The sequence below is a fragment of the Schistocerca gregaria genome, chromosome 9 (genome assembly GCF_023897955.1).
Source record: "Schistocerca gregaria isolate iqSchGreg1 chromosome 9, iqSchGreg1.2, whole genome shotgun sequence".
Taxonomy (NCBI): domain Eukaryota; kingdom Metazoa; phylum Arthropoda; class Insecta; order Orthoptera; family Acrididae; genus Schistocerca; species Schistocerca gregaria.
The window spans coordinates 93,296,048-93,308,867 of NC_064928.1; the positions used below are offsets into that span (position 1 = coordinate 93,296,048).

The 12,820-nt window shown below is 36.1% G+C and overlaps 1 protein-coding gene across 1 annotated transcript in view; it reads left to right on the forward strand.

Annotated features, from left to right (window-relative positions):
- The window catches only part of LOC126292316 (mitogen-activated protein kinase kinase kinase 11-like), a 576,187-nt gene extending 567,771 nt beyond the window's left edge, over nt 1–8,416 (forward strand). Inside the window, exon 12 of the mRNA XM_049986253.1 lies at nt 893–8,416. Within this exon, the coding sequence (XP_049842210.1) occupies nt 893–1,310 (418 nt within the window). The 3' untranslated portion in view covers nt 1,311–8,416. The remainder of the gene's footprint in view (nt 1–892) is intronic.
- The last annotated feature ends 4,404 nt before the right edge of the window (nt 8,417–12,820 follow it).

Here is a 12,820-nt window from a genome sequence, read left to right on the forward strand (position 1 = left end):
ACCCAGTGTTTCTTTGTTCTGCTGGTTTGTATTTGTTTAGTATTTTTGGTAGTTTTGCATCCTTTATCGTACTGACACACTATTTACATTTTCTTTTTTCATTTAGATGCATTAATTCTAATTCTGTTCTTATCTCTGTATTTTGCTTTGCATCTTCTAAATATTTCAGAAATCTCATTTCCCCACTCTGAATTCTTAATATGTACTTTTTTGGTGTTACCAGGTTTTGCTCCATACAAAACAAATATTATATGCCATTTCACTGTTATAATTATTTTATAACTCTCTCTCTCTCTCTCTCTCTCTCTCTCTCTCTCTCTCTCTCTCTCCCCCTGTTATGCCCTGCTTTGTAGTATGATAGGTGAGAATAGCTATTACTCATAATTTTTATTTTTGAAACCAAAACTGTAACTAGGATATGTGAATACAATTTAAATGTGTCTTCAGGCTTAAACTTCTGGTGTTTTAGTGAGACAAACATTTCCACCTGTTACTTAAAATATGCTTGTAGGTAACCACTTGAGCTGAAACTAGTTGTGTACATGACAGGTGCAAGAAGTAGCTTTGATAAATATTACAGCCTGGGTGGCAAAATGTTGTCTTCATTATTATAGTTTGTGTAAAGTAACTGTGTGATTGGTGATTCAGTAAGTGAAGTGGTAGGGCCAGTCAATAGCAGTTCTTTCTACAAGGTCACATACTCACTCTGTGGTAGCCTGTACAGGTGTTGTTGGCAACTACAAACTGTCAGTCACAGAGTTACTTTATTCGATCAACAGGATACTTGCAAAATTGTTTCGTTATGGGTATTTGTGCCGTCACCACTAACAGTTATCATCCCCGTTCAGCAGTGATGAATATCGAACTACAGAAAACACAACTTCTTTTGCAGGTACAACTACTCACCATCAACGGCCCCTTCGACGCCACGCCTGGGAGGCGGCGGTAGCTGCTCCCCGAAGGTCCCACCACCGGGCAGTAGTGGGGGCGGAGGAGGGGGTTCCTCATCGTCAGGCGGGGCCGGGACGCCAACCAACCCAACACCTCCTGACAGCTTGACAAGTGAGGACAGCAGCTACGTGTCTGCCAAGGAGGGCAGCTGCTCATCAACGGCCGGGCCACGTGTCCGCTTCTCGCCTGTCATGCAGCACGGTGGAGGTGTTGGCGGGAACAGCTCATCGGGAAGTGGTGTGGGACTGATGGATGCCCCTGTGCAGGACTCGACAGTCCCATTGCCGGTCTCACGGAGGAATGCCCCCTACCACCGCAAACCTTCCGTCTCCGAACTGGAACGAGAATTCCTATCGTAGCGGCGGCCCCAGGCCCTGATACGGGCGACCGGTCCTCTGAGTGGAACATAACTCCCCGTGTGGCGTTCCTAAGCTTGCCTATCCTTCCTCACGTTCTGGGAGGAAGTCGTATTTGATTCAGACACTACCTTTACGTTTTCAGTGGCCACTCGTTGAGTGCGTTTCTGTGGTAAATGTAGGTTTGAAGAACTGTTATACTTCTTTTTTTTAGAAAAGTGTGCTTTGCCTGCTGCTAAGTGCTGTTTTTGAAGAGTGGAGATGTGTAATGCTTGTTTTGTAAATTGTGCCCTCACAATGTTTGGCAGTGTAGTAGGTGCACTGGACTTTATATTATGATAAGAAAGTTTCTCCTGCACAGGCAAAATAGTCAGTTGTAAACACATCTGTGACTTTTTATGTCACAAGCCAGAAGTTGTGTGTTGTATGTCTCATTTTGTAAATTGAACACACACAACAGGCCTGTATCATATGTAAGTAATATTTTGGTTGACATTAGGTTCAACACTGTAATCCTTGTTTGCATTTCATCAGAGCTCTGTCAAGAATCTCTGCCTGCTAAATTTTATCATGAAATCTGCAAAATTAAGAATGTGTACTGCTCTTGAGGTTGTTTATAAAACTGAAATTGCCAAATTACATATATACAGTCATTTGAGCATTTTTATAATGATTCATCTCACGTATTTGCATTGCTTCTTGAGGGATAAGAGTTAAGTTCACTCGAGAAGAGATATGGTACATCACTAATGTGGATGTGACTTTAGGATTTATGTAAATATACATGAAGTATATGGAGAGGGGAGGGTGGGAAAGGTGAGAGGGAAGATGGAATTTTAACTCATTTTAGAGACTGGAGTTCTTTTTCTAGTAGACAACTTACTGTCTATGAGATACACAGAACATAAACAGTAGTTACTTCTAAGCTTGCTGACAGAGAGAGAGAATTTGGACATGGATACTCATATTGGTGTGTTATATGATAAGAATTGCAGATCATGTTTCTCAAGTATCAGAAAGGTTGCACAGAATATGCAGAGTTCTTTCTGTTCCATTGTAATGCTGTGACAATTGGTGATTTAACATTGTCAGGGGCCACCAAAAGTTATTTAAAATTTTAGGAACCAGAACAGGAATTTGCAGGTACTGCCAAGGTTAGTTTTTATGAATCACTGGAAGAGCTCAGATCTGCAAAAAATAATAATCCTCCCAAACTTCCAGGCTGTTAGTGAAACTAAATGTTTTATGCTTGACATTGGAAAATGATCAAGAATCTTTTTCGATATATAATTTTAAATTTGTCTTTCTTGGTCTGTGAGCAGAGATTTGAAGTTATAGGGCTTAACAATGGTCAGAAATAAAATTCTATGAACACTGTACCTCATTACTAATGCTTTGTGCATGGAGAGAGACATTAATACTTTAGTTTGGTAGATTATATAGCCTTCACGAATTTCAAATTCTAAATTTGTTTTTATTGTTGGCAGAATAACTGCACACAACTGTACAGGGTCATTGTGTGCCTGCTGGTATTTGTATTTACCGTTTGATGAAAATATATTTGCAGTTTTGGTAGTTATTTAGTTACTACATTATCAGAGATGGATAAAGTGAAACAAACTCACTGTGAGGCCCACTCTGTTAAGTTACAGCATATTAAAAATATTGTATAAAGTCAGACACCACCTTGCTTCTATCTCTCTCTGTTGCTAAAGCAAACTGGTCATTCTTTCCACACTTCCTTTCTTGCATTGCAACTCTCTCTAATAGAGCAGTGCATTTGAAAGGACTGATTAAAAATGTTTGATAGCAATAATTTTCTAAGGTCATTGTTATTTGTGTATGTTAAAAATTTTGTAATGCAAAGCCATTTGACATTCCTGTAAATGTTGAGAATGAGCATTCAGTATTAGCTGTAACAAGATATGTGTGACAAAAGACGTGTTATTCTTTGTGCCAATAAGTATAAGTATTCTCTTGTTTGCAAATAATTTCAGCCTGATTAGTTTCTTGACTAATTCTTGATATGGTACTGGAAAATACTGGGTGGAATACAAAACAATGGAATGTATAAAGATAACCACTGACAGTACAGTGGAGATGTGCAGAAGATAGATATGTATGCATGAACTGTAAAAAAAAGATAACTCAGCATATGAACTTTGGTTCTTCCTCAGAGCAGACAGACACATACCTACTCACATACATCCACACTGGTGTAATGTCACAAAGAATCCATATGTGCATAAATGTTGCATGCTTTGAAGAATGAAATTTCATAAAATGAACTATCCTTTTCTACTTATTGTTTTTATGCCTGTAACCAGTCAATACACCCACTATACTAGTTCCATTGTCTTTATACATTTCTTAACTAATTATTTAAATTTAATTATTACATTATGTGCAACTATATTGACACTTTGAAAGGTTCTGTCAGACATTTATTTCTACTGTTTCCATCTAAAGTTGTTGTGTAGAGCCTGAAATCAGTATTTTGACTTTGGATGTGCAGTATGTTGAACTACATAGACTTCATTTTGGATTGGGCTAATTATTGTTAATGTTTAACTAAGCTAAGTACCCAGACACTTGAAATGGTTTTGGTCTTTGAAATAACTGACGTGGGAAAATACGCATTTGTTGATACTGAACATTCAGCTGCAACTGATAAGTGATTTTAAATTGGCAAGTAATATTGATAAGCTTTAATAATCAGGTTTAATGAATGGTAATGTAACTGCAAGAATGAGACCTGTTTTCCCCCTTTCGCCTGTGAATTTCACAAGTACGGAACAAGTGTCACGATAATATGACATCGAGATTGTATTCTTAAGGTATGGTATTCTCTGTATGTAAGTATATATTATTGTGATGATGTTAAATACACATAAATATGGCTTCCAGGTAAAGTATTTTCCATAGTGACATTCCAGAAAATTGTAACACTTGAGTTTTAATGTATTATGAAATCTGTTCATGTTGTTATATCTCAGAAGCCACTAAAGCTATTCACTGTTAACATACTGTGACAAAATATTTTTAAACTCTGTGTTATTTCAAGGTAAACATCTCACAACAACAGATAGCTTAAGTGTTTACTCTCAGTTCAGTCAGTAAATCTATAGTAAGTCTGAATTTCGCATGTTTTGCATATGTATCAACCATGACTGCAGATTAGGAGCTGCAGAATTTTTGAACACAGTACTTTTTCATGCTCCTCATGTGCCTGTTGCCAGCCATAGAATAAAATATAATAATATCAAAACATTATCAAGCTTGTGAGTATGTGATGCATGTAAGGATGACTGTGAAACTGGTGACCCATTTGTCCCTTAAATGACATCAGTTTCAGTTTGCAGATGGTCTGGAATGTGAGGCCTTGTTCTCTTTATTGTACTGAGATTCATTGTTTGTGTGTCTGAACTGTTGTTTGTGATGTATAGGTAGAATGCTTTTTTGTGCTGTCAAAGAAATAAAATGTTGTTTAAATTTAATTATTGTAAATGGTATTGTCACAGGAGCCTAAATGTTTGTTGTAATTTTTGTAGTGTTTTCACTTGTGAGTAACAGTTTGGCTGGCAGAAAATGTTAATGTGATTCTCAGGGACATTTCTGTAAAGATGTAGAAGGAAGGCTGCACTGATTTGAGTTACCCAGAGATCGAGGGAACTACTGGAGGTGCAAAGTGCACTGCTCTGCTGCTGCCTTCGTTTTGTTTCTGCAGCAGAGTCAGTTCATTTTGCTGCAAACAGAATGTGATCATTTCCCCTGTATATTTGTGTGGCATTTTAGAATGATCAATAGCCAATGTACTAATCAGAGTTTACTGTTCTGTTTCTTATCGGTGCAGTTTGGGCATTGCGATAGGTATTTTTAGAATGCTCAAGGAACGAGGAAGAAGTGCTCCTCCTGTGTAGTAATTGGTATTGTTCCTAGTTAAAATGTTGCCTTCCTGCATATGGTAATTGCTTATTAATTGCGAGCCATGGAACAAAATTTGTGCTAAATTTAGACTGCAAAAGAGATTTCACACTGTACTGGAAGTAATGTTCTTCATTGTACACCAAATCATTCTTTTCTGCTGAAGTGTTTAAGACATGTGTAAAGATTGCTGTTAATATCCAGAATGATGTGCTATGTGATTCAGTTATTCTCATTAATTAGAAGATACCCAACACAAGTCTGAGACTTCAAAGCATTCCTGTTAACACCTAATTTATTCTTCATTGATTTACTGCTTCATTTAATGTGAAGTGCATTAATATTATTTGTTTTATTACAAGATGTTTTCTTTCAGAGATTATATAAATAAGTGTTGTTTTGTTATAGGAAATTTATATTTCTGCCCACAGGCATTTCATTGGAAAATTGTTTTGTACATGCAAATATTATATCATTTCATATAAGTTTATAAGGTTGAACAGTAATGCACCTTTTATATTGACCAGAAATTGTGTCTTTGGTAAATTGTATGAATGATTAAGAAAAGAAGTCAGGAAACATATACTTATTTATTGCCCATAGAAATTTCATGCTTTCTGCTTAAAGCATAATCAATTTCACTTGATTTTTCTTTGCAATATACCATTACAGTATTATATATTATGTGTCTAATTGTTTTATCATGCTACTGTTACTGGGATGCACATTTGTGTACTGAATATTTCCATAAATACTCAGAACTCATCTGAAAGAAATATGTGGTGTGAGACACATATGACGTTAGTTCTTTCCCCCTCTGTAAGAAAAGAAAAAGAAAAACCTGTCAAAAATCTTTTCTGTATGACCCTTTTAACATTAATGGCTAACCAAATTTGGTCTTGCACACTCTTGTTCTAATATTGCTTGTACATGAAATGACATTGAAATGCATGCTGAACAGAGTATGTGATAGAACCCAAAAATAAACAGCACTTCTGCAGAACTGGCCCCTTTCTCAGGACACAGAAGATACAAGCTGTCATTTTTATTGCACTGTCATCACTCTGTTGTGTGATACGTCCTATCTCTGTCTACCACTACAAACATCTGCACTTCTTAACTATGTTATTTCAATCACAGTCATTAACTAATATCCATTTAGTACTATTAATAAGAGACAATGAGATAGTTTGATAGGAACAGCCTGACACCCCCTCCGTTAACTGTTACGCTATGTTTACAGCGTGCTTGAAATCTCTTTCTAGAAATAAGTGCAGTAATACTCAGCTATGAGTTGGCTGACAGTTTCGAGAATTTTTATGAAAGATTAGCAGACACAGCTTCTTTTGCAGCCAACAGTGATATCATTAGATTTTTAAAATTTGGTCTACTGTCTCACGTTAGTGTGGATAATAATTAAACCTCTAATTTTCAATTAATCAAATAGAGTTCTTCGGAAGAAGGTTTAATTTTGAATTTTATAGCTAAAGCACTGAAAGTAATTGCTTGTGCTGTTCTACTGTAATTCCCATCTACAGTCAAAACTGCACTGTATTCTACACCATAAAGCTGTCTGTGCTACTTTCATCAATGTGGGACTCATTTAGTATTAGTTATGTGAGCATACAAGTGTAAAGCCTTTGTTCTCAACTTATATGGCACCTCAGAGTTCAAATTTTACTACAGGAAGACTGCCTTTTCTAAAAGTAGTTGTGTGTATTTTTCTGTAATTATAATTGCTTCCTAAAGTTTTAAGGTTACACAACAGTAACACCAATGAATAAAAATTAGCACAAAATTGAATGTAAAAGTGACTTATTATTACTTTTATAAATTTAAAAATGTTTAATACCTATTTTATTACTAAAAAGATAGAACTGCATCCAATCACAGAGTTTTAAATAAACTATAAGACTTCGAAGTGTTAGCTAAATTGATATGTGTTTCATATAGTGGCAGATTTGGAAAAATACTCTGTTTATCTCTTAACATTATGCTAAATGAGCTAAGACAGTTTCATAGACCACATGGAAGTAATATCTGCATGAAAGAGTGCAATATTAGTGTGAGTAATAAAATGATGTGGTTCATGTAAAAAGGAAATTGTTATTTTATTTGTTTTTGATGGTTGTATCTTTTAATTTGAAGACAATTTCATTCATTTTTGTAATTGTTCACATCTTGTAGTTTTTCTGGTGAATAATGGAAGAACGCCCATCGTGTGTTCACACTACATTCACCATCCAAATGTGAAATCTTTTATATGGGAAATACAACATCAAATTTTGAATTGGTGGTTAATTACATTTAAGTTTGAAGGACTGAGTAGTAGTAACATGGAATATGCTTGTAGTATACTTTTGTTGTTAGTGATGGTTCTCACAGTCTTGTCAAGGCACTTAAGCTCTCTCATATGCTGTTTCCTGTTTGAGGTAAACAGTCGATATACGTGAACAGAGAAACATGTATGTGTATTATTCTGCTAGGAGCAGAAATGACAGAATTACAACAGAGATGACCATCAAGACACATCTGTAAAGAACCCTGTTCCTCCTCTTCTGAACAGAGTGCAATTCTTGGGACAAATTGTGTAATTATGGTTGTGATGAGTAATGTGTCAATGATTTAATCTAGTCAAACTGATATGAAACATGTGGTCTGTGAAATATGTGTGTATAGATTATTTATAATTTTTAATGTACATGGTTTAATGTAATGTAAAATTAAGCTTAGTTTCAGTTTTAGTTTCTTAGCTGAAGAAAGATGGTGTTGCATAAGTTGGGAACCAATGCTGTTTGTAATAATTTTGTTTTCTTTTTGTTTTTACAGTATGCTACTGTATCACAATTGTGTTACATGTTGTAAGGATGCCAGGCCCTATGGGTTCCTGCTAACAATACTTGTGTGTGTGTGTGTGTGTGTGTGTGTGTGTGTGTGTGTGTGTGTGTTTTGCCATTTAACAGACTGTGGATTGTATAGTATACCTGTGCGGATGTTCAGATTGCAACAGCGTGAGTTGTGAAACACATTTTTTTGCTTCTTTTGTATGCTATATAGTTGGTACATAATCATGTATCATGTAAATACAGTATATACATATATAAATACTATAATCGTGTATATAAATATATTTGTTTAAAACAGAGAAATGAAAGACGTGAAAATACAGTGGAAGTGATGAGAAATTTGTGTGTAATTTGTTTATTTCCCCAACCTTGGTAACCTAAGACACACAGTTCTGTAACATACATGATTCATAAACTGTATTATCTCCTGAGGCAATCATATTTTATTTCTTTATTGAATATGTGTTTTGTTGCTCTATGGTGATAGAACACTCAGAATGTGTAATGTGTCACAAATAAAACTTGAAGATGCAATGCCTCACCAAAAGACTTGTTACTCGTTGTGGCTTGTTCCGTATATACCAGCTATGTAATTGTTGTATTTAGGGCATCCTTTTGCTAGGGTTACAGGGTTGATCTTTAGTGATGGCGTTTCACTAAATTTCAATATACAAAAGCCAGAATTTGTTTCCATTCCACTCAAACGATAGTGGATGCTGGATAGTTGTTGGTGTTTTTTTTGGTGAAATGATTTGCTGATAAAGAAAATGTCAGTATCAAATCTGCTGTTGCAATATGAGAAACGTGTTATAGTCTGAAATGATATGTTTTTTGTTTTTCCAAATGAGACCAATGGTCTGAACTCAAGTTAGGATAAACAGCTCCAGAGTCAAACACCTTACTCACTGAATTTCATATCAGCATATTACAGTGACTTGTGCCTCTCGATGCAACAATATGCGATTGTTCTTGACAATTGGCTTTTGATTCATATCATGACCACAAAAATCTGGTTCTGCCACCTCTTATTCAGTCATTCAGTCACAGTCACTGATCCCTGTACCCGAACTCCAATAAAGCCATCAGCAGTAGCTGACATAAGCAGTGTGTGACTGGGCACAAATTAGGGAAAAAACAGCCCCTGAGTGGATCAATATTGTTACTGAATCTCACTGTAACCTCACCACACCAAAGTAAATACCTACTGAGAATACACTTTGATGGATCTGGGCACATGTAAATCCTGTGAAATATCTGTGATAGAATCCCCAGACTTGTATACTTCTTCATATATTAAATGACAAGTCACTGTTCAGACTGTAGGACATGAATATGTAGACAAAAGCTGAGTTAAAAAGTGATTCACTATTTCTTTAAACATTTAAAATCTACTGGGAATAGTTCAACATTTGATGCCAGCGTACTTAAAACCTCTTGGCGCCAATTGCAGGCTTTCTAATTCAAGGTGGAGGTAAAACAGGGTGTATATAAAGTGCAGGAACACTTTCAATTATTTATTTCACAAGAACCAAACATTGTACAAATATAATACATATGTCATTTTGAAGAGAAACCCTGAAAGCTATTGTTTCATGTATACCGCCACAGAGTAGTTTGGTAATGTGCCGATAGTCAGTGCTAGTAGCAAACATGGCGCATTCAGATGCGGAGAAAGCTTTCTGTGTATTGGAGTTAACTGTTTCATGAAATGGCCACCCTCATCACCAGATCTCACTCCGTGTGACTTTTTTTCTGTGGGGATACATTAAAGATCTGGTGTATGTATTGCCTCTACCATGTGATGTAGCAGAGCTACGGCAGAGAATATGGGAAGCAACTGCCACAGTCGACGGGTATGGCGAGAATTCGATTACTGTATTGACGTCTGATGGGTCACTCTTGGTTCACATATCAAATCTATGTAAAAAAAGTTTCTCTTCAAAGTGCAATGTGTATGACATCTGTACAATAATTAGTTCTTGTGCAATTTAATTGAAAGTGTTCCTGGACTTTATGTACACCATGTATTTAAGTCTGGTGTGAATTGTGTGTATGCATCTAATTTCCTTATCACTTTTTAAGTAGTGAATAATTTTTGTGAAACTGTCAGATTCCCTAAAAATAATTTCACAAGTCGTTACAGAGCAAAAATAAACATATTAGGCTACCATTTCGAGGGATTGCTCCACAGTATAAAAAAGTATGTATCTGCTGGTTATTGTAGGTAACATCAGTGCACTCTGGATTCATATCAGTTTTGTGGGCTGAAATAAAGTTATTTTAAAGACGTTGACTAAAAGAGAGTAGAAATAGGGCGTAATATTGATACTTATGACTGACCTCAGACACAGTTTTCATAAAGTGCTGCTATTAACATGACTCAAAAATACCTAACAGGTACAGCTACTGCACCTGTTGGCTTTAGATTATGTTATATGCGTCATCTGCCAAGGTATTTGGGGAAAATGAGTTCCAATGGTTATACTCGTAAGCAATTGATTTAAGGGACACCCTATGTAGCCTAGTTAGCACCGGAGTGAGCACAAGTGGACAAGCATCATCGGATGAGCATTCTGTTGTGTTTGGTTGCATCTGCAGGTGCTCACACACATTTGAATGCTCGTTGGTCTTTCAGTGAACTATCAAAGGAAGTTTGTGTGCTCTTCATTTTGGTACTCACAGTGTAGAGGTCTCTTGTTTGCTGTTTTGCATGTGAACTTGTTTTATTATTGACTTGACTAGTGTGAGCAATGGACTGGTTAGAAGAGAATATAATGTTTCTGCTAAAAGGATATAATCATAATAACAGCTTAAGCCATCAAGCCATCCAAGAGATCAATGGTGTAAATTACAAACAAAAATAATTGTGTCTGGTACGAAATTGGCAAAGCACGTAAAGGTCTTATTGGAATGTGAGAAAGCTGATAAATTCATTAGTTGCTTCCATCAAGTGGGAACAGGGTGAAGAAGCAAAAGTCATGTGTTTCTCTGTATTAAAAAGGAACACAAAAATAAATTTATTTGAAAGTAAATAAATACAAATATGTATCCATTATACTGATTAATATAAAATAAAAACATATGGAAGTCCTGGTCTCGTGGCATATGCTCAGTGCAGCTGCAGTGGCACTGTAGATGTATCACTCTTATTTTAGAAGCTGTTGATGCAATAACTGAATGCATAAAAATTGTTTTTCCTGCAATGATATTTCCAAAAAATGATGTTGCAAATTTTATTAAGTAAGCTATGTGGCAGTCAAATATATATTATTAAAATGATAGATTGCTACTTGACCACTGTCTGTGGTCGCTGTGGCCGGACTGCGGAGCAGCAATCTGTTGTAGATGGTAGGCATTAGGAGTTTGGAGGAGGAGGGATAGTAAGGTAGATTGGGGAGGGGGAGGGCGGGTTGGGTAGTGGCGTAGTCTGTGTATGTGCGGATAGATATGTGTGTGTGTGTGTGTGTGTGTGTGTGTGTGTGTGTGTGTGTGTGTGTGCGCGCGAGTGTACACCTGTCCTTTTTTCCCCCTACGGTAAGTCTTTCCGCTACCGGGATTGGAATGACTCCTTACCCTCTCCCTTAAAACCCACATCCTTTCGTCTTTCCCTCTCCTTCCCTCTTTCCTGAAGAAGCAACCACTGCGAAAGCTAGAAATGTTGTGTGTGTGTTTGTTATTTTATTGTGCCTGTGTACTGGCGCTTTCCTGCTTGGTAAGTCTTGGAATTTTTGTTTTAAATATATTTTTCTCATGTGGAAGTTTCTTTCTATTTTATTTACATCATCAATTCTTATATTATAAATATGATCTTTTAAATGAATTGAGAGGCAGGTAAAAATGCACAATAGTTCTTGGTGATTTCAACATTAATTTTAACAAAAGTAATAAGAACAAGATACAATTATTAAATCTGTTTAACACATACAACATGCAACCTACAGTGCAGCAGAAAATTACCAGATATGGGGATTGGTCTGAAACAACACTTGATCAGATATTTACCAACAAACAAAGCTGTGAGTACAATGTTGAAGTAACAGATACAGGCTTTTCTGACCACTGATGATGCAGACAAAAGGTATGACACTGATCACAAATATTGCTATGATGTAGCATTCCCGTTAAAAAGAATTAAATTCAGTGAGAAGACAAACACATTGGAACACAAGGGATTAAAAAAATCAGCAGCCACCCTTAGAAACCTAAGGAAACATGCTAAAATAAATACAATAATAAAACCATACTGTAGGAAATATAGAAGGGTCTACAGGAAAGTTTTACAGGCAGCAAAAAGGCTCAGCAATGATTCATACGTTAATAAGGGAAGCAATAAATCAAAATCGATTTGGAAGGTTATAAACAACAGCATGTAAAACCAAGACCCATAATTTCAAAATTAAAAGTGATGGCAAAGTGATAGAAGATGCTCAACAGGTAGCCAATATATTCAATGAACAGTATGTGAACATAGCACCGAACCCAATTGAAAGTCTGTGTAATTCAAACAACAAAAACATAAAAGTACCAACTTGTGAAAAGACAATGTTTCTGTACCCAGCAACAGAATGTGAAGTTACAAATACTATTAATAAACTAAAAAATAAAATGTCTTGTGGTATTGACAGAATTCCAGACATGGTAATCAAATATAGTTCTACCAGTATAGATACTCACCTAACTGACATTATTAATACTCCTTTCAGGAGAGAGGCGTTCCCATCAAAACTAAAACTCTCCATAATA